The sequence below is a fragment of the Toxotes jaculatrix genome, chromosome 16 (assembly GCF_017976425.1).
Source record: "Toxotes jaculatrix isolate fToxJac2 chromosome 16, fToxJac2.pri, whole genome shotgun sequence".
NCBI lineage: Eukaryota > Metazoa > Chordata > Actinopteri > Toxotidae > Toxotes > Toxotes jaculatrix.
This window is the reverse complement of record NC_054409.1, coordinates 11,259,694-11,282,348: the sequence shown is the minus strand read 5'-3', so window position 1 is coordinate 11,282,348 and position 22,655 is coordinate 11,259,694. Positions and strand designations below refer to the sequence as shown.

Sequence of the window (22,655 nt, the reverse complement as noted above, 5' to 3'; positions counted from 1 at the left end):
TAAATTAGAAACCACGAGCCGACAGTAGCCCCTTTTGTTGAAGTAATATTTTAAAATTTAAAACTTTATTCTTTTAGAATCATGTTGGCCACGCTGTAATATTTTCTGACTTGACATAAAACACAAGAAACCTTTGTTGACTTGTGAACACATTTATTTATTTTCTTCAATCATAGAAACAGGCTACAAAAGCAGACATCATCAGTTAACACTTGTACAAAAACTCTTCCTGTAAAATCACACAGCAACACTGATCAGTCCATGTGTTCAGGTTTGTCCTGTGTGCTGTTGTGTGTCTCTGTGCTGCTGCTGCTGCCTTCTATGTGTGAACACACACTCTGCTGTGTTTTCTCCTCCAGGCTCCTCTTGATAGTCAGCTCTCTCTCAGCCTCCTCAGCACATGGACCTTTGGCTGCCTGGATGTGGAGCTTCCCGTCTGGAGCCAGGCAGCAGGTGACGGCTTCAGGGTTCAGTCCTTCAGGCAGATCAAACTCCTGTCTGAACTCCTGCAGTCTGTAAGAGTAGGAGCCTTTCCCGTCCTCCTGCTTCTTCTCTGTCTTGCCACTGACTCTCAGCTTCCTGCCCACCTGCCTGACAGACAGCTTCTCGGGGGAAAAGCCTTGAGTGTCCAGAGTCAGGCCAAAGTGCTGTCCCTCTTTGTCCAGCTGGTAGGAGACTGGCTGCACGGCCACACTGCTTTGGAAAGGCTCCGTCTCTTCCAGGATCTTATGTTGAAGTTTGTCCATCAGCTCCACACTGCCGCGCAGCTCCTGCAGGTTTCTGTGCAGCAGATCCTGCTGGTAGAGCAGAGGTTTGACCTCTGGCCACAGACAGCGGACAGGCCAGTAGAAGTCCATGAATGGACTGAGGGCAGACTGGAATCCATGAGAGCACAGCATCTTCAGTGTGTGTTTAGTGTTGAGTCCTCTTCTTGTGAGATGAAACACTGTTCAAGTGTCTGTTCTCTTCTGTGTTGCTTGTGTTTCTTGTGTCTCAGCAGTGGGACTGTCCCAGCTTTTATACTCTAACTGGAGGAGGTCCAGAGTCTTCAGGAACGTTCCTGTCATTACCACAGCTCTCCACTGGGTGGAGCTGTTACTCAGGACTCCTGATGTCACTGGATACTTCCTGTCTTTTATGGAGCACTCTTGTATTTCAGGACTTCAATACTAGATGGCACTCAAACTCATTTGACTATGTTAAAGCATCACTACAACCAATTTGCAATAATCACATTGCCTCACTTATCTCAGTATGTAACCATGGTAGATACTACTGGAAGGACAGATTCTTACTAAGAACAATAAAAGACTAGGAATTGAACCCTTTACTACTAGTAGCAGTAGTAGTAGTATACGTGGTATTAACAGCCATTGAGAGCATCTTTGGCATGTAGTTTGTAGGTGAATTTAATTATAACTACATTAAAATTTAATTAATCTCATCTCCATCTGTCCACTCCACCTCATTAGTGGGCAGCAGCTCAGTAATCTTCCTCCTGTTGTGCTGAGATGGACTTTTCTTCTTCTGCAACCACATTACTCTGAAGCCACTGTCTGCCTATTAGTACCAAAATCAATGATGGAGACCAGACGAGAAGAGACTTTAATATGATAAAGAGAGAAGAGAAGAGAAGAGAAGAGAAGAGAAGCATTTTCTAAGTATATTTCACCTTTTTTTTTATTTAATAATTAATATTCATTTCATAATTTAGCCATCTTATATCTGTTCATTGTGGACACAGTGGCACTCAGTGTTTTATCTGCCCTCTGTTTTTCTGTAACAATTTTCACTCTCCCTGGAGAATATTCATCTCCCTGGGTCTCATTTCCCATCTCCTCCTCTTCATCCTCCAGCAACATGTTTCTTCTTCTGTTTTATTGCAGCGTTGTCTGGCTAGGAGCAAAACACACTTACTCACTTACTGTTTTCTTTAAATTTCTGGTGTGTATGATAAGTATACTAAGCTTTGTTTATGCTCACACAACTACAATGTTCCTTCATGAAATTTGCCTCCATACAATGCACAGTCTCCTTTGTATTTTGTAGAATTAGTCATAACCTAGAACACATCAGAAAGCTCAAAAATAACATTTTCTGTATGTGTTTAAAAATCCACATGAAAGTCAGTGCACATCTACTATGTCCAGCAGATAATATATATCTGGGCATACTGTGGAGTATCAAACACTCTATCCAACAATTTTATTTAATGCACAAACACACACACATCTGCAGTCTTCCTTTGTGTATTCTACAGTGATGCAGCTACCTGCACGACTGACCACATAAACCCTCTAAAGAGGGTAAGCACATCATCCTGTTTTTAGATCTCATTGCAATCAAAATAGAATTTAATTATAACACCATAAATAAGACAAATAAATAATGATATTCAATAAGAGCATATTTTTAGAGACAAACATGCAGTTACTTGAGCATCATATGTGATTACAGCAATCCTTGAGGACATCAACAAATAACATTCATGTTGGTTCATCTCCAGTAATACCCCACCCCTTCTAATTTGAAGATAAAATCATTAAACAGATAACACACTGCATAACATAACCAGAGTCAGCCCCATTATTATTTTTCTTATTGTTATTGTTTGAATCCATAACAGAAAAACTTTCAATCTTTGTGGTCTTTTGTCTTTAGAAACCAATAGTGAAACATAATTAGTAATATGTGAAGGGTCCTTTGCTTTTTTTTTCTTTTTCTCAACACAAGAACATTCCAAAATCAGGCAAAATAATTCTTCTAAACATTACACGTCCCCTGGCTAAAAGACAACCACTGTGAAAATCAGGTATTGACATAAATTATTAGTAAACTTACCGCACATGAAATTCCATCAGGATCAGTTCCATTATCAATGGCGGGCAAAGTGGATGTGAGACACTTTGAAATCTACTATTGGTTGGAACTGCTGACTTAAACAGAAATTAAATTCTTTAATTTAATAAAAATATTCTTTTCAGACATTGTGAAGCAATTTACTTGTAAGGTGTTTGTAATTTCTGTTTTCTTTTCTAGAGTATTAAAATAAAACATTTATGCTAAACTAGTACAAATACATATTTGTATTATTAAAAAAAAAATAAAAATAGTGTAATGCCCTCAAAATGAAAAATAGAAGTACCCTTTGAGGTAGATTAGTCTCCTCAGTGTTATGTAACTTTGGAGGACAGGTACATTAAATGCAACCTTGATAGGGTATTACCTTCTTGACAAGAGGATGCAATCACAGTGTGTACATTTTCTCGTTGAGTGTGGTGGTGACATTAATCCTGTACTCAGTGAATCCTATTTGGCAGGCAAATTAGTCTTAGCATTGACTAAGATTCTGGATCTGCTTCCATAGCGTCAACATCTGCTTGGGAGTCCTTCTGTGAACGAGCAGAACAGAACTGTAAGAGCAAGGATTGTTCCTGTGTGTCGCCGGAAGATCAAATGTTAAAAAACCTGGGTGATGGCTAGGAGAGATCCCAAGTCTGTGCAGGCACATGCCCAGATACACATCATCAATTGGGAAAAGGCGCACCTTCTCTGACATTTCTTTCAGTCGTAATGCAAGTGAGACAGTATACACCACCCCTCCTCCACCTGCGTACGATGGGTAGACGCCTTTGTAAAAACGTTCTGGTATGTAGTATTTGGTGGATGGTTCACGGTTTGGCATTGCGTTATTGATTACATCCCCCACAAACAAATTCATGCTGGTTTCATTTGTATACGCTTTCCACAGGTTGTGCTCCTCCCACTGCTTGTGCAGGTAATCCAGAAGGGCACCTGTTCGAACAAAGACATCATCATCGCCCTTGAACACAAAGATGGCAGTGGGGCAGTATTCTTCAAGCCAGTTCCAGAACAGCAAGTCCTTTAGAGTCAGGTTAAAGAAAGTGTCTCTAAAATCCCACTGTAGGATATCCCCATATTTCTGGTTCTCAAGATCCAGGAGGTTTTTGAGGTCTGGATGAGGACCTGTACTTGAGTCCTGCCTTCCAAGTAGAAACACTGTGTACACTAATAGGCCTTTCTTATTTGATTCCCCCTTCACCAGACCACTGCGTCCCCATGTTTCACGGATGGCCTGCCTGTTTTCAAAGTTTCCCACTTGAGATTTGATGGCCATGAGCAGCATGGGACCTTCCAGACCAAAGCTAATGTTGTTCCTCTTACATATATCAGGCTGATTGATAAGGAGTGGATACTCCCTGCAGTGCATTGATCTGATAAATGCCCTCATTTGTTCTGGCAGGCTGTTTATATCATCCATACGAGGGACCGAACACTTGTGTGACATGCAGTCAGAAAGGCATTCTTCCTCAATTTCTGATAAAAGTTTGACTCTTGGCTTCCCCGTTACCCCAGTTGTGTTTCCTCGCAGTATTGGATTGTGTTGACGATCCCAAGCATGCTGCAACTGGTTCCACAGTGCACTGTCCTCCAGACGAAGGTTCCAGAAAGGGCCAAGCGGGTGAGAGGCCAAAGCAGAAGAGTTACTGGAAATCCCTGGGGCAATATAGTGGACGTTTATTTTTGGAGGAGTGTAGGAGATGGTGACAAATATGGACACCATGACATAAACCAGAAGGTGGCCAGTCATCATGCAAGGCAGCAAGCACATGCACAGCAGTCTCCTGTTGCATTTGCAGCATTTGCCCATTGCCTGTAGTGTACAAATCAGACACACACCTGCACACAGACAAAAAAAGAATATAAAGAAATACAATTTTTTAAAACTCAGAATGGAGAAAACATTTAAATTACCCTCCTTCCTCGCTGAATTCAGACTACTGCAGTGGAATGGGTCTACCTAAGAGATTTTTATAGCAAACACTGCAGTCAACCCTCTGGAGTTTCGGTCTCCTTGGTGATGGTCCATTGAGGGTTATTATCTCTTCTTGTCTACACACTCAGAGCATCATCCTTTACCTACCTGCCACCAGGCACACAGCCCCTGTAGACACAGTGTGGAACATGTAATATGCAATGTAGTGGATTAACTCCCTCTTTCCTTCAGTCTTTAAAGTTGGGTAAACATGGCCACATTAGCATTTCTTCACCCTTCACATTTCTTAAACATGTACTTTTTTCTTTATTTATTTATTACAGCAGCACTTTGTTTTCAATGACCTAATTCCCTCTGCATGAAAAATAGCTGATAGCTTGATAGCCTACAGTGTCCAACATAATGTTTCTCAATAGGCCACAGAGCAAAGTTGCAACAGTCTGCAGTGGAATCTACTGACAGTGATTCTTACAATGGCTAGACCCTTACTAAGTTAGACAATGAATGAAAGCCAAAGCATAAAAAGACTTACAAGTGAGTGAACTTCTCTCGTTCGTTGAGCCGACGGAGATAAAAGACACACTGACTTGTGGTGCCCACCTTTTGTTTTCGTCTTTTCATCCGGCTTGGTTATAGACTGGTCATAACATGGCAGGTCTGTAGCACATCATTTATGTCCATAACGATGGATGATAAAGAGAAGCATCATTTAAATCTACAACAGACGTTCTCACAGTAACATCCGCAGCCGAGCAACAAGTCTCAGGTGAAAAGGTCTGCAGTGCACAGGTGCGCACAGAGCATGCGCCCATGGCTCCTTGACACTGTGCTATATGATGAGGAAAAATACTCACAAGACTGACATAGGCTGCTGCCTCCTGCTGACACAGGGAGCAGTTTCATCAGGAAATGATTTGCATACAGGTGCTGCAGGTACATGCCTGCATATTTGCATGATATGACCAAATGGCCTATGAAAGGTTGACCAAAACTCAACCTGGGCATTTAAAGTGATTTAAAAGGACTAGCTTTAAACATTTTACTACTGATATAAACATGAACAAGTACTACATCTAATGTGCTCAAGTAGTCTACTTCAGAGGATATATGATCCATGATACATGATATTGTTCCACAGTTTATTTGGCATGAGGCTCTTCAGGATCATTTGCATTTTTTTTTAATACTGTATGCTTTTACTGTTATACAAAATCCATATGGCCTGTCATGTGTATATAATGGTACAAGGGTTCTACCACAGATAGTGGCAAACATGGAAAAAAAATGCTGTTTAATTTTTTCTTCTATTAGTCTCCATTTATCTTTGTTCTCTTCTAGTGACGAGCCACTGTATTATGCAATTCTGAAAGGACAATCAAGGTACCCACTGATAAACATCACCGACATACCTTCGTACGTAACAACGTATGACGGACACGACCTCGAGCCAATAAAACACCCGTCTGGCAACAGGTTATCGGCTGAACCACGGGTTACAGCCAATAGGAAGACAGAGAGGGCGGGCCGTGATGGCGGCGGTTGCCGTTTATGTTTTGCTATACATGTTTGGTTGAGCTTTGAATGAGGGGCCATCATCATCCCGGCGGCTCGGATGTGGAAAATACAGTTTAAAGTCTCTCTGGATGCATTTATAATGAACAAGCAGGCTTTTCTGACAGGTACCCGAGTGAGCGTTCAGCGTCCTTTCATCTCCTCGTTTGGTAAGTGTGTTTTTAACAATGGAACATATTTGGTTTGCAATCGAGAAAACATGCAACAGACCTGTTTATTTGTCTGTGACACAAAGTAGCAAGCTTGCTAGCGGATTTTTTTTTGGAGGCGAGGGGAGGAGGAGGAGGAGGTGGTGGTGGTGGTGGGGGACTATCAGTCATTTCGAGACAAAAGAAACCTGAATATTTTCACCGTGTGTGTGTATCACAGCAAAATGACACTCGGCAGTAAAATCAAGTCGCTTTTTTCGTGGCTTGACAAAGTCTACATTCACTGGCTGCTCAGTCCGAATAGCAGTTAGTAGCGTTAGCTTATTCTTCTAACCGTGCGTTTGTTATGTGTATGCTTTCGGGGGAAGAAGTAACCCAAACAGACAGTTTCTCACAAAAAAAGACAAAACCTTTCAGATAAAACAAGGTTGTTTATTTTGTCTGAAAGGCCCTGATAGCCGTGGTCAGCATTTCGAGTAGACATATGCATTGGGGCCATATCAGCACGTTTCGTGCTTTTTGTTCCTTACATTAAGACTTTCTGTTCACTTTGAAAGGCTCCCACATACGACAAGATTTTGTTCCTGGTCCACCCCCATCAGCAATCCATCAGCTTTTGCTGTTTTAGGAGTTAGTCCCAACATTTCCTTCACGTATCAGCCTTTAGCAAAAGGAACAACCGCAACAAATTCACAACTGTGAATTTAAGTGATCCTTTATTTAGCCAAAGAATCACTCTCCAAGGACCCCAATCAAGGTATTGGACAGCTTACAATATTTTACTTTCACATACTTTTTGTCTTCCCAGCCTCTGTCTCTTATTCTGGCATCAAAGTCTTTTCCCAAAACCTATTATTTGTGTAGTTTATTAAGGGTCTAATGGATAGCATGCTTGGATGTTTTGACAATATCAATGGACTGCAGGGACTAAGACTGTAGTTAATTATTTTCAGGAATGGTCTGACTCGCTCTTAAAGCCATTCATACACTTGCACTAATAGTAAGCAGTCCAAGGGTTAAGCCTTTGAAATTAATTCTTAGAAGGAGCTTGGACTTTCAGGGTAACATGCTGAGGATAGTTATCCCTTCCTCCCTGGCAGCTGAGTAGAAAAATTTGCATTACTAAGTGGTACTGTCTATATTTATTAAAGCCTCAGTGATCAATATGCTGCAGTAATGTGCACACAACAAAATGTTTCTGTTTTTGAGAGGACTGGGTCCAGGGAGAAAGATAAGCTTTCAAATTTGATTTAATAATTCAATTAGAGTATTCTCTGTAGGTCCTCTCTGAATTTTCTCTGTCTGGACATGTGTGTTGCCTCATTAGACTGGAAAATGGATCATGGCAATAAAATGAGAAATATAATATACTATTAGGTTACATATTCAAGTCAGAGCACTTGTCAACACCCAGATTTAACTGTTTAGTGTGTGTTGGGGCCATTGAATTCCACAGTTTCATTCACACCAGTATGAATTTTAAAATGATAAATTGCTCACCTGCCGCGATGCTTGATGACCTGAAGGAAGGATCTGCTAAACTTAAAAGATTTGCAGTTGATGTGAATGGGGCAGCACATTTCATCTGCTAAGGCTTTAAGACCCTGCTCCTGACCAGGGTTTAACACAGTTTGACACTGCTCAGCCTTCCTATGAAAGGGTGAACAGTGGTCCCAATAATAGGATAGGTTTACTTAAGGATTAGTATAGATATTGACATAGATTTCCCACAGTAGACATGAATTCCTCTGTGATGCTTGAATATAACTATACATTCGGTTCAAGTTTTATTCTGTAAGTTTTAAGGGTTTGCTAAATAAAGAAAAAACATATTTGACATGTAATCATCTACAGTCCCTGCTATTTTGAGTAAAATTAAAAATTCTGCTAATGAAGGTCTGGAATACTGAACGTTTATATGTGATTTGTGCAGAGCTACAGCTGAATGAACAGTAATGAGAGGTTAAGTACTTGGCCTGTGACCTAGTAGTCTGGTATGTATGGTGAAATGCTGGTTGATGATATATGTGTCACCCTGTTGCATCTAGTAAAAACAAACAAAAAAAAACAAGAAACAAAAAAAAAAAGTTGCCCCCATTAACATTCACTAAAGTGTTCAAAAATGCACAGGAAACTACTCGTCTGTCTTGTAATTGGGACATTTAATTATAATATAATAATTATTATAATTATTGCACATTAACACAGTAAGGTGACTGATTCATCATGCACGCCTAAAAATCTTTGTGTTATGGGATCCAAAGAGGTGGTCTTTGGCACAAGTGCACAGCTAAGTGTGCACTAGCAGTAGGGTATATTCATCAGAGGTTGTCCAACAAATGCTGAATATAAAACACAGTCAGTTAATTCTGCACAGGGTGGTGTGGAGTACTATGACTACCAGCCTAGCTGACATACAGTACAGTACATGGTGGGAGAGTTAGCAGCAGGGGGCTATGATAGAAATCGGAGTCATGGCTCTGGACAGATAAACTGTTCATGAATCTGGTTGTGTGGGCACAATTGGTCTCGTCGTTACAGAAATGAATGTTAAATACTGAGTTTTTTGTTTTTTTTTTAAAATCAGACTTTGTATCTTCTTATCCGTCCTGTCTTACTCTCACAGGTGCTGTCTCTGTTTTTCTCCTGTTTCTTAGGTTTCCTTGGATGTGCACCTCTCTGCTCCCTTTGCTTAGTGCTTTCCATCCGATACTTCTAAAGACTCCTCAAGATCTACGCCTTAGTCCTGATTTGGCATAACTCAAAAATACATACATATATTCTGTGCATATAGCTTTTTTAAATCTCCAGTCGGAATTCAGTCAACAACCGTTGCCGTCATCCTTCTTCCCCTGTCCCTTTTTCTCTTCACGTCAGATTCAGAGGGGCATCAAAAACACTCTTAGACCCACACATACGCACACACTCACATTGGCCACCATGTCCTCCATCCTTCCCTTCACTCCCCCGGTAGTGAAACGCCTCCTGGGATGGAAGAAGACTCCAGCAGGTAGTGGGGGAGCAGGAGGAGGAATAGGAGGAGTAGGGGAGCAGAATGGAGGAGGACAGGAGGAGAAGTGGTGTGAAAAAGCTGTGAAGAGCCTGGTGAAGAAGCTGAAGAAGACGGGGCAGTTAGATGAGCTAGAGAAAGCCATCAGCACACAGAACAGCAACACAAAGTGTGTCACCATACCCAGGTGAGATGAGGACACACACACGCACACACACACAAAACCCTGTTCTCCTCTGTGCATATTTGCACAGACACACACATAAAACATGGCTACTGTTACAGGGTATAGTGTGTTCATGTGTGTCAAGATATTTAGGTAACACAGTAAGCGAGCAAGCATCATACTCAGGTAAGACAAACAACTTTACTACACACAGACACAATTTAGATTAAACTGCCAATTATTGTTTTTCAATAATTCCTCAGTCTCTAAAATGCCTGGAAAAATGGAAAAAGGCCCATTCTGACTCTCGGAGCCTTAGATGAAGCCTTTCAGTTGTTTGTTTTGTCACACCAACAGTCCAAAGGCCAACTTTAAATTGAAGGCAGCAAAGTCTCAATTTTGAGAAACGTAAGCCAGCAGATCTGCACTGTTTTTGTTTGATGAACGTCTTAAATGATTAATTGATAATCCAAATTGTTCGATCACAACTATTCTATTAATTGACTCATAGCTTCCGCATTCACACATCCGTAGTATGTATGCACTGGTGTACCACATTACCACCAATACAGATCAGCACAGTGAGGTGTATCAACACACATGAAAGTGAGCATGAGGGTGACAGGCACCCACAGGCTTTCTGAAAGAAAAGTCTCAGTTGTGCAACAATGGATCCACTTCCCCATTCTGATGTGGCATAGGTTAGCAAGGCAGCAGAAGTGAAACCTGATTGGAGGAAACAGATGTCCAACACATGATGCCAACTAAATTTGTCTTGACCGTATGCAGAAAATGTATGCATTCACCCTATGTGCAGCGTTGTTGGTGGTTTGCTCCATTACAATCAGTCACAGAAGACTTCTGATTGCATCCATGCTGTCATCTTTTGCAGCTACAGAAACTTCCAGTATTGCCTTTCATCCTATTACATTGATTAGTTAAGTTGACACAACTTGTTGGAAAGTGCTAATTAGATTAAGACCAGAGGAATTTAATCAAAAGGAATTGAATTAAATGACTTGAGAGCTTGTCACTGACTCCAGCAGTTGGTGTATTTATAATGGCTTTAAGTGTAGAGATGCACCAGTACTCTGCAGCATCAGTATGTGTGCCCCCTGCAAATTAAGTTTGTTTAGATACTGTGATATTTTCCTAAATGTTCCCCAGGCGTAATAATCAAATCTGTTACTCCTGACAACAGCATGAGTGACTAATTAAGTGTTTGAATTGGTACTCAGCATTGGCCTCTTGATTTAATGAAGTACTTGGGGCCTGAATCAGTATTGAAATGCTATTGGTGCATCTCTACTTGAAATCTATGAAGAACGAGGAAGCCTGCATTTGTTTGGCAGACTTAGTATTTAGCAAACAAAATATTTAAGTGAGGAGACAAAGAAACAAGGTAGTATGAATGGCTGTTGATGGCTGATGGTTAAGATGGTTAATGCTCTTGGGAAAAACTCACTTCACAAACTTGAAAATAGACTTTGATTAAATTTGATTTTGAAGTATTAATTTTTTTTGAAAGAACCTTTGTGCACCCAAACCTGCTAATGCTAATGTAGATACTTGGCCTGAATGGTTCATGTGTCTTTCAGTATAGATTTCTCCAGTGTCGCATGACAAGTTACACAAGCCAAGTCACCAGACCAGGTGAAACCTTATCATGACAAAAGTGGCAAAGTCAAGGGAAACCCGTGAAAAGCATGTGATTAACGTCAATCAATCCACTGAGGGCCAGCAGAAACGGGGAGATAACTAGGCTGCTCCGTGAAGATTTTATGAGCTTCCCTTCTCAGATTTTCTATGTAATCTACCCTTTCTCTCTCTCTGTCTCTCTTATTTTCATTTAATTATAAAGTATCAATAATGAAAATCATCCCCACAGAGAGAAAAGTCCCTCTTCAGATTCATGTCCTGCTCAAAGACACTTCAGCTGGGCGGCTTGTTTTAATCATAGTATCTTGAAACCAGATTTTTCACTTAAGGATGCTCTTCCTAAACTCTCCACCACCATGTTTCCTCTAGTTTTAACCGATAGGAACAAACATGGAAAAGACCTCATATGTACCTGGCATTATAATTCAATCTGAGCAAATGTGATACGCATCTGTCTAGACAGCAGTCTGACTGTGTACTTGTATTGACAGCATTTTATTGACATAACTGTTTTGCATGCTTTGTTACATGGCGAGAAGCTGGAGGGGTGACAGGGAAAATGAACATGGCAGATGCAGGTTTAGCAGAGGAGGTGTTAATGCTCTGCATGTGTTTACTTTATCTTTATGCATGGAAGTGTTCGCCTTCTTTGGCTCCAGTAATATCAGATGATGTTGTTCCTGGTAGGTAGTTACTTTCTCAGCAGTGCACTCTGCACAGATTGCTGGCTGTGCTCAGACAAATCTAATCACATTGCAGTTTTAATGCATTCTGTGTAGATTTACACTTTGCATCGACATGCTGCATAATATGGCTTAGTATTTAAGTTGTAGAATTGAATGGGTGAAAGCATCAGTGCTGGCTCGGGTCCGGGGAGCTGGTACCGCTGGTAGCTCCCAGTATGTGTCAGTGTTGTGAAGTTCTGAAAATGAAAGTGTGAAGCAGAGCAGTGCTGGAGTAACCTGAAAGCTAAAATGAGTGAATAATGAAGGTTAACACATGGTGGATATTTATCTTGCTGCATATGTTAAAACATATACAGGCACTGTATTCTGAACAGTATATCTGAAAGTGCTCTGAGTGATAAGGAAATAGTAGGACGAGTGTAGATGAGAAGAGAGGAGAGGTACTGTAACTGTAACAAGTGGAGGCGAGGGGGGAGTAAAAAAGTAGAACTGCAGAACCTTGTGAGATAAAAGAGTCGGATGCTGGGCCTCTCCTCTCTGTTTCTTCACTCTGAGGAATGTAGGGTAGATAGCTTCTGACGTGGTACTGATAAGCTGATAGTGGTTCTTGTTAGCTGTTTGCATGAATAGTGTTGCTGTCCTCAGTCTAGAAGGAAGAGTTGATGTTTTTTTTAAACACAGGATTTCAAGGTTTGTAACTATTGAAATTTGTTTTCTTGTATTATCTTGATGCCATAGATCAGTAAAAAAAAAGATTTTTATTAACAGACACGTGGCCCTGTGTTAATCGGTTGATTTGAAATGGAGGTGAGTTTAAATGGATGCGTTGCTGTATGCAAAATGAGCCAGTGGCTTGGCCTAAGTGCCTACAAGTTAGGGGAAGCCCTGCCGTGAAGTTGTAGGTCCGGATGTATTATTTGGCAGTACTCTGCAGTTTTTTGGTAGATAACTTTCCAGGCATTTTGATGCACAGCTCACTTCCCTCTGAACACAGAGAAGTAATGTTGATTAAAATCTGAGATAAACTGCTCTTGCTCTTGTAGTTCCTGTCGTTTTTTTTGGGGGGTGGAGGATGTAAGAATGGTATCAAGAGCATTTTCAGGAGATAGCGGGTGAAGGGCTTTTTAGATTTCAGTTTGAGTGTAGGTAGGAAATGCGACAGAGGAAGAGTGCAACAGCTCGCGTGTCTAGAGATAGCAGGCATAGGTAACTAGATGACCTCAGAGAAAGATAAAGGGTTTAGAAACCACGTGCATCACCTCTGGAGTGACAATACACTCATGATATTTTACACATAATCCAGTTTAGTTGATAACTAAACAAATTTAATTTACAATTCCAGCTGATTAGCTTTCGTTAACAGTGACTTATAGGTCAATAGATGAGGATCAAGAGTGGCTAGCTCAGAAGGACAGCTTTTGACAGACAGAGACTTTAGCGATTGTACTGGTGACCTTTTAAGTGAGAAAGGATGAAGACGAGACATTAGCTGTGTCTATACATAGTATACTTGGAGCTTGTATTTGTAGAACTCTTTGAGTAGGTTGATAAGTGTCGAGATAGCAGGTCTTGCACAGACAGGCCTGGCAATTACTTCGCTCTGATTGGACAGAAGAATCTCCTCTTTCTTCTCCTCTCCTTCTCTTCAAGACAGTGGGATAAATCACAAGAGCTTTAGAGAACAAGTTAGCGACAGTTGGGATGTGTGCTCAGTTCCTCAGTCATATACACACTTTGTATTTGTATACACGCATTTGTTTTGTATGTTTTTTTTTTTTTTCTGTTGTCACGTCTTGACACATCTTGATGTAGCATATTGAATTTCTTTGTTTCCTCATGCACATATTGTTGTCTAGATGCATATGTTTCCTGTGTGACCCGTTGCGTCAAATCACACACCTCACCTCATGGTTCAGAAATAATACACAGAAATGTGAATCATATGTGTGTGTAGTTCTGATACTATTGTGCAGTCAGGCATTGCAGGAGCTTGCTTAAAATTAAGCCCAGAAGACAAGTGAAATCATTCGACATCTATTTGTTTTCGTATTTCTCTACTATGTGAGTAAGATCTCACGTGAGCAGGAAAGCGGAAACAGAAGATTATTTCATCCCGGTGTCACCTTTCACCTAAAAGTTTTAACAGGCCGCTGCAATTTAATCCCGTCTAGCCCCCTGCACTCCCTGGTTGCACTACATCACTGTCAGATTTGGATTTGTCATATGATCACCTATCATCCAGTTATAGTCTCTTATTGAAGACAGAGAGGGTGCATCTTTTTTTTGTTTGTTTGTTTTTTTGCCTTCAGTCATGTCAATAAGAGACCAGCTGTAAATATTTGTGATTTCATCCTACTAATTTGGAATGAAACATCTCATGTTTACCATCTGTTTGCTTTTATTTTTATTCTTTTTTTTGCACCTGTCCTGTGCCTGTGTTTGTGTGCGTACATGTGTGTGCATGTCTTTCGTGCGCGTGTGTGTGTGTGTGTTTGTGTGTCTGTAGCAATTGCTCAGATCTATGGGGTCTAGGCTCAGGCCACACGATAGAGCAGTGGGACTCTGCAGGCATGTACGGCTATCCTGACCACAGCAGGTGAATACACTCACGAGCACGCAAAATACACAACGATTCAACAATTGCTATACACCTCTTCATTGCTGCAGAAGTTACACAGTGAAACGCATTGGTCTGGGCCTATCACCATTTATCACACAACCATATTACTGGCAACACTGTGTAATAATGCATAATATAATACAGGCAATAAGAAAATAATTCAGTCATGTTTGAAAATGTGTATCTATTAAGTGGCAGCTAGATGCAGTTGCAGTAAGCAATATTATATTACATTAAGCGCACAGTATGAGCGATGCCTGTGCTGTCAGATTGAGCGACCAGCATACTTGAATAAAGATCCGTTTCATTTTGATTTTAATAGATTTCTGTAAAACAAGGCTAGTCAATTTTAACTCAGTTTTACAAAGAAACAGAAAAGATTAATCTTGTCTCGTCTTGTCAGGTTTAGCCATAAGACATTATCAGTGTCCTGCAATCCACTGGTTCAAGTGTTAATGGGCTTTCTTGTTTACTTGTTTGTATTTATCTGGATATTGCTTACCTATTACATTACTGACCCACATACTAAAGAAAGCACAACCACCTCACAAGTTTTCCTCCCAGCTTGTAGTCTGCTGTCAAGGCTTCCCTGAGCTGTTAGCCACCCTCTCTTCCAACCCCAGGTCACTGGACGGACGTCTTCAGGTGTCCCATCGTAAAGGCCTTCCCCACGTCATCTACTGCAGACTGTGGAGATGGCCTGACCTTCACAGCCACCATGAGCTGAGGGCCATTGACACTTGCCAGTACGCCTTCAACCTCAAGAAGGATGAAGTGTGTGTCAATCCCTACCATTACCAGAGAGTGGAGACGCCCGGTAATGATCCTTGAGAACTGTGTGTGTGATTTTGTGAAAATGGCTTACTGCCAGCTATGATCTTCAAGGTGCCCTTTAACAAAGGATGTTGGTCATTCATAATCAGTTTCATTCAGTTTGTGCTGTAGAAATCAGTCCAGCTGGGTCATGTGTGTATAAGAAGCACAATATAGCTTGGGAAAAAGTGTATTTATATATACATATATATATATATATACGTATGTTTGAGATGTGTATATAAAAATTACATTTGCCTTTGTCTATGAAATTCCTTTTATCTCTAGTGCTGCCTGCGGTGCTGGTGCCACGGCATACAGAGATTCTGACAGAGCTTCCGCCTCTAGATGACTTTACAAATTCCATTCCTGAAAATACCAACTTCCCTGCCGGTATAGACCCTCCTAACAACTATATACCAGGTCTGTATGCAGGGCAGGAAGTGAAACCGTGGTGTTTTTTTTTTGTTTTTTGTTTTTTTTTCATTTTCAATTCACTTGTTGCATTATCTGTCATATGATATTGTTAATTAAAGGTAGGATAGCCAGCCTGGTGGTTGTTTTCCCCTGTACATGTGATTACACAGGTATAACCCTTATATTGACTTAAAAGAAGACTCAAAGACCCCAGTTCTATCTCACATGTGCAAAACAGTGTTGTGTAAAACAGATCTTATGTCATGTTTGTGTGTGTGTACAGAGACTCCTCCACCTGGCTACATCAGTGAGGATGGAGAGACCAGCGACCAGCAGATGAATCAAAGTATGGAATCAGGTAGACTAGTTTAGTGTTGTGGTGGTGTAAATGCCATCGTGTATCTCACTTGTTGGAAAATAACGTACTATTAAAGGTCAGAAGATCAGTTTCGACAACTTAAAGTCATACGCAATGCCACACTTCTGCATTATTTCCTCGTGTTGGTAAACACATCAGTGCTGCTGTGAATAACTTATCTACAAAGAGCATGAGACACATTAAAAAGCAGTTTACACAATCTATATCAGATGTAATGCAGATTGCAAAAAGGTGTTGTTTGCTTTTTTTTTTTTTTTTTTTTTCCCCCCTCACAGGCTCACCAGCAGAAATGTCACCAAGCACCCTGTCGCCTGTCAGTCATGGTCTGGGTAAGACAGCTTTATGTGTATATGTATTGTAATTAGTTTTCTTTAACCTTGTTTTAACACAGCATTTAGCTCTCAAAAAAAAAAAATAAGAGAAATTGTTTGAATTATTGTAGACAAGGTAGATGTAATAGTTGGAATTGTAAAATCTTAAAAATTCGTCAAGATATAAAGGTCTAGAAAAGCTATCAAATTCAGGAAATAAAAAAAAAACATACTCAGACAAAAGACAGACATGTAAAATTGTAAAATGTTTCTTCAGTGTTTTTTTTTTTCCCCCATGTGATTTAGACCTTCAGCCAGTGACCTACAGTGAACCAGCTTTCTGGTGCTCTATAGCTTACTATGAGCTAAACCAGCGGGTTGGAGAGACATTCCACGCCTCGCAGCCGTCTCTGACAGTCGATGGCTTCACTGACCCTTCCAACTCTGAACGCTTCTGTCTAGGGCTTCTCAGCAATGTTAACAGGAACGCAACCGTTGAAATGACAAGGAGACATATAGGTACAAGCGCACGCACCTCTACGCACACATAATTGTGCAGTTGTTATCAGCACATTATCAGCACAAAAGGTTGAAAGGATTTTCACAGTACAGGTGATACAGTTCTCCTTTTCAGCATAATGGCTTTTCTCAGGTTATTTACATTGATTTGTTTGAGCTAAAAGGACTGTACTTGTAGAGATAAAAGAAGGTTTGGGGATCAAGGGCAGATTAGAAATAAGGTAGTTTTCACAATAACAGCTTTTTAAAATCAGTTTATGACAGACTTACTGCTGGATAAATGCTATATGAGTTTCATTCATATATGTCCAGACTATACCTGTAAGCCCACCTCATGATTTATGTCCTCTTCTCTTTCTTTCTCTTTGTCTTCACATTTTTTTTTCCTGTCTCACACTCTGCAGGTCGTGGCGTGAGGTTGTATTACATCGGAGGGGAGGTGTTCGCCGAGTGCCTGAGTGACAGTGCCATTTTTGTCCAGAGTCCTAACTGCAACCAGCGATACGGCTGGCATCCTGCCACAGTCTGCAAAATACCACCAGGTTTAAAACAAACACATAGCATTTCTTAGTTTTTCAAGAATGCAATGTGAATGCAATATGCATATCTATGTGACAGCTTGGAGCCTCAACTCTTGATGCATAATGGCTTACCTTTATGTTGAAAATAGACCTGACTGAGGACTACATTGTGGAACGCTCTATTGCCCTCCACAATGTGACAGTTTTTTCTCAGAGTCTCACCCACACACACTGACTCATCTGTACCCATGTAACTTTGAACATTTCATTTCTGGCCAAATGAGCACTGTGAACAGTATCATTACCGAGGCGCAGAACTGTACTGCAAGGAAACACAAGGATCTCGTAGACACTCAGGGGTTGGACTTGTCAGCCGTGTGGCGAATAATCACCAACACACAATACACCCACACCTCAAGATTCACAATGCCTCTGCTTGGTGCTTTTAAGTTATCTTCAAGGATATGGTGAAGCAAATCTGTCAGCTAGGTGTTGAAAATATACATTCTTGTAGCAATAATTCATAGTTAGCTTTTGGGTTTAGTGTTTGACAATCTAATAAATAAACCTAATAAATTCATAAAATACAAACCAGACTTTATCAGGCATAGAGTCCAGCTTCTTCTACCAAGATGGAAAAAGGTGTTCTATGTGTGAATGAACTCTCTCTCTCTGATGATGATGATGATGATGATGACCAGTCTATTTCTCTCGCCTATTTTATTTGTGTTGTTTTAGGCTGTAATCTGAAGATTTTTAACAACCAGGAGTTTGCTGCGCTCCTGGCCCAGTCAGTCAATCAGGGGTTCGAGGCAGTCTACCAGCTAACCAGGATGTGCACCATCAGGATGAGTTTCGTCAAGGGCTGGGGAGCAGAGTACAGGTGTGTTATACTCTCAATCACATCATTGTCCCCCTTTACTATCATCTGTGATGAATGGAGGGTTGCAGGAGTCCGGTCAGACCAGAAAGTGGTACAGAGAAATTCACTCGTTCATCCTTGTGAAATGGGGTCATGCTAGAAGCTTGGTGACATAATGACCGCTTGCTGCCTGTGCCGTGGCTACTGTTTGTTGTTTTTATTTTGTTGGAAAATTGGTAGGAAGAGGACTTCCTTGTTTGTTCTCCTCTTGCAAAGTAGGGTTATTTAAAATTGGATGATTTGAAACTGCCAACATGAGCCTCCTCCTGTGTAGAGACTCTCCATGTCCTCACATTTAGTGTACAAATCCAGTGATCATGGCAATTTGACACTGATAAATTTTGTTCTGAGATTTTGCTGTTATAAATCCTGGTGTATGAGGCTTAATAGCATTAATCTGTTTTGTGGTATTGTGGCCTTTAGGTATGTCCTTTCTTTGTTAAGTTGTTTTAAGTCTTTTGTGTTACAGTAATCAAAGATTATTCTTCTTTCTTCTTTTATTTGCTGCAACATGCTTGCGGAAAAAAAGGAAAAACAGCTATGATATGCCGAAGGCTGCACTGGGCTGGGGTTTGCTGGCCACTCGAAATGGCAGTAAAGCCTGGACTGGCTGAGCTTAAGTCACTGTGGCTAGATCACAGCAAAGCCTGGAGACTCTCCAAATGCTGCTTAGTGCATAGAGCAGCTGTATCATCTGCCCTAAACACTGACTCAGGCTGATGTCATATGCCTTCAGCTTAATGGACTGAACTTACATAGACCTACAAATATAGTCGCAGCATCTTTGTGGAAATGGTGCAACTGCTTAAACCTAAATAAGTTCATTTACAAAAGTATTTGTAAATAGTTTTATTGCAATCCAAATGTAGCTGAATCTTTTGGTGTGAAACCTTCAGGTTGAGATACAGATTACATGATCTGTGATGTGAAAGAGACAATTTAGATTTTACCTTCAGATTTTGAATCATCACATCCTCTGCGCAGATAAAACATAACCTAATCTCTATTATATTCCTCTTTGTGTTGCAAAATGTCAGAGATTACAGGGCATTTGTCTGTCTCTTGTCTCTGTGGCCATCCAACCATCCATCCAGCAAACATCTGTTCCACTCCTGGCTCGGGTTTGTGTTGTGTTCTCCCAGGAGCCAGACAGCAGTGTTTGTGGGGGTGTTTTGGCTTGTCCTCACTGGCCAGGGTTAAGCTGCTATGTAGCCTGTCTGGTTAACAGTGAGTGTCTCTGCTGTTTGTAGAGCCCAGGCCAAGCCTGGCAGGACGGCAGAGCAGTCAGCTGTGTTTGATCATGTGGTCAGACCTGGGCAGTGCAAGCTCCCATTTAATTTATTTATTTGCTGTTAATCGCTTTAAGAAAGGTGCTCTTGTGCTGCTCACACATTCACCATACTACGTCCTCTTGTATTAGTCTGTGACTGTTTCTATTTAGTAATTAATAGGGGATATCCTGTCATTATCTATAAATGTTACAAGGATTTTGAATAATATTATAGTAAACGCCCATCTAATACCAAATGCCATACCACTTTAAACCTCAGTTAGACCATGGAGAACTAGTAAGAAGTTTGTCTTTACCCTCATGCTGTATTTTGTCCCTACAGACGTCAGACTGTAACCAGCACCCCCTGCTGGATTGAGCTGCATCTCAACGGCCCCCTCCAGTGGTTGGACAAGGTGCTGACCCAGATGGGATCGCCCTCAGTGCGCTGCTCCAGTATGTCATAAACAGGGTGCTACGGATGCGGACGCATAGTCAAACTGACATTTCACAACGTCTGAACAGTATGTCCTGAAGGAGACAACCATGCGGTCTTAAACTGATGTACTAACAACATTTTGAAAACAAAACAAAAAAAGATTTCACAATCAGACCTGGATGATGAGAGAATGACATGACTAACGGACAACAGGGGAATGTTAACAGTGATGTCACACTGGACCTGATTACCTTTTGGCTCTGTTGGATCAACGTCAGGCTGACATTCCAGTAATCACAGACCTAATAATAATTGAAATCACCCTGCAATATCAAATTGAGAAGAGAGTGATGTCAAAATGGACCAGAACTGCGTTCATGTGTTTGGTATTTGACCGAGGCTCTGATCCAGAAACAGGAAGCGGGGCTGGGCCTTGGTGTCCTCCTCAATGGCACAGCAATGGCTGTTTCTGGGATTCAACATGTGACCTTTTTAGTTACAGGACAGTCTCTCCAACCACTAGTCCACCTTGCCTCTTCACTACCTACCTGCCACAGCACAAGCTTTGACTCAGCATCAAGTATTTCTGTTTATACAAGGTTGATTAACAGTGGTACTGCCACTCCAGGCTCGTGTTTCAACCAAAGCCAGCTTCACGCCTGGACAGTTTCTTAGCATTACTCGGTTTTGGTGACCAAACTTCCAATTCATTTTTATCTCTGCTTCTCTCGCTTCTCTCCCAATCAGTCCTGTGTTGTCGTAACCACAGACGTGACTACGATGGACTGCACAGCCCTCAGCTCTTAGAAGGGAGACCACTGGGAGAATAAGTCGATGTCTGTAATTAATATTACATACCCCGTCTTCACACGCTCACATGCACACACATATACTGTAACAGAGACACACTTTTGCGGTTCATGCATCACTTAACTTAGCTATTTTAACTCAGTTGTTTTAACATAACAAAAAAAGATTTCCTCTTCCTGCTAAATGTCGATTGGTCCTGTTCAACAGCAAGTTTGCAGTGGGGCAGATGATTTGAGTGTGGATCAGAGCTGAAGCAAAGGAGTTTTTAATTATAAAGTGTGGTCAGTTGCTAACGAGCACAGATAACTGGACAGTAAGCTAAGGAATCCTCAGTACAACAGCATATGACGTGTCACCCCTGTGGAGCTTCATACAGCTTAAATCTTTGAACGTTTAGACAATAATAAAAGCAGAAGAAGTTATCCACAGTTCCTCTAGTTTCTGGGGCCCAACAAGATGCACTATCTCTGTTTCCCTCCTGCATGCTCATGCTCTTGCTCTCTCTCTTACATTCTTACATTCATTTTATTATATCATCTTGTATATGAAGGGGAGTCCTATGTCAGCCTTGCACAGGATCAGGACTCAGGTGTAAACCCAAGAGTCTTCAGCGTCGCCCTCTTCTCTTTAACAGACTAAGAAAAACAAAACAGTCATCATCACTTTAACATTTCACAGATGTAGAAAAAGTCTCTGTGATTATATGCTGCAGACTGCTGCACGGTTTCTCCATTTTTGACATTTTATGAATAGGAAAAGTCCTGCAGTGTGGGACTTTAAAAATAAAATTGCCCCTATACTGTACTTGCACTGCCCCAAATCATGCACCCATTAGAAAGATGCCTTTGATGTAAAGTAGAGCAAGATATGCTTTGAAATGTACAGATATGAATGTCGAAAATCCCATTTGAAGTCAAGGAAATTTAAAAGAAAATCTTTCATATTTTTAGAGTATTCACTATTAAAATTTGTCACTATATTGTCTGAATTGGCTTATTGTAAGCGTCTCGAGCATTCATTTGATTTTAATGAGATCTCTTGCCCTGAATTAAAAACCAGCTGGTACCTACATTGGTATTTTAGACTCCAAATCTTTTCAACTCAAAGTATTTAAGCTTTAAGTATTTGACAAGCTAGTTATACTACACAGTTATTATTTTCTTTACACATTCTTTTAGCTACATTTTTGTATTTTCATGTATTTTTTATATATAAATATATTTAAAATCTTCAAAGCTTTCTTCCTTTCTATTAGAATTCAATATTTTTTTAGAATATGCCCTCTGTTTGAAATGATCACAGCTTGATGATGATTTGTGAAGCATGTAGCATAGGACGTAACATTTACCACTGAAAACAGTTCCTCAGTGCCGGTTGTGTGCTGAATGGCCGAGAGGTCAAGCCGTCACGATAACCATCCTCTTTACTTCAAAACCTCATTTGGCTGCTCAAATGGTAAAAGCGGCTGTTGAGTTTTGGAATCTATCAGCTGTTATAATTGTTGGAAAAAAAAAAAAAAAAAAATTCTTGCCTTACTGTTACTAATTATTCAGCTCTAGGGATGTGACCCAAATTCTGATAGTGCTGTCCCAAA

At 40.7% G+C, this 22,655-nt stretch overlaps 3 protein-coding genes across 4 annotated transcripts; 1 reads left to right on the top strand and 2 right to left on the bottom strand.

The window, feature by feature from the left end:
* Nucleotides 1-254: 254 nt before the first annotated feature.
* On the bottom strand, nucleotides 255-914 carry LOC121195610 (heat shock protein 30-like). Its single transcript, XM_041059185.1, has one exon. The coding sequence runs from the start codon at nucleotides 897-899 to the stop codon at nucleotides 255-257; it is 645 nt and encodes a 214-aa protein (XP_040915119.1). The 5' UTR covers nucleotides 900-914.
* Nucleotides 915-3,331: 2,417 nt separating this feature from the next.
* Nucleotides 3,332-4,672, bottom strand: LOC121195246 (N-acetyllactosaminide beta-1,3-N-acetylglucosaminyltransferase 2). The gene has a single exon (XM_041058577.1). It carries the CDS (start codon nucleotides 4,670-4,672, stop codon nucleotides 3,332-3,334), a length of 1,341 nt encoding a protein of 446 aa, XP_040914511.1.
* Nucleotides 4,673-6,379: 1,707 nt separating this feature from the next.
* smad2 (SMAD family member 2) lies at nucleotides 6,380-22,611 on the top strand. Of its 2 annotated transcripts, none has more exons than XM_041058576.1 (11): nucleotides 6,380-6,519; nucleotides 9,177-9,716; nucleotides 14,547-14,636; nucleotides 15,284-15,477; nucleotides 15,762-15,896; nucleotides 16,174-16,236; nucleotides 16,545-16,598; nucleotides 16,887-17,099; nucleotides 17,504-17,641; nucleotides 18,359-18,503; nucleotides 20,156-22,611. In XM_041058576.1, the coding sequence occupies exons 2-11, from the start codon at nucleotides 9,460-9,462 to the stop codon at nucleotides 20,277-20,279; spliced, it is 1,413 nt and encodes a 470-aa protein (XP_040914510.1). In that variant the 5' UTR covers nucleotides 6,380-6,519; nucleotides 9,177-9,459; the 3' UTR covers nucleotides 20,280-22,611. The 2 variants fall into 2 exon arrangements, with proteins under 2 accessions (XP_040914510.1, XP_040914509.1); XM_041058575.1 differs by having other exon boundaries at nucleotides 16,174-16,248.
* Nucleotides 22,612-22,655: the final 44 nt, after the last annotated feature.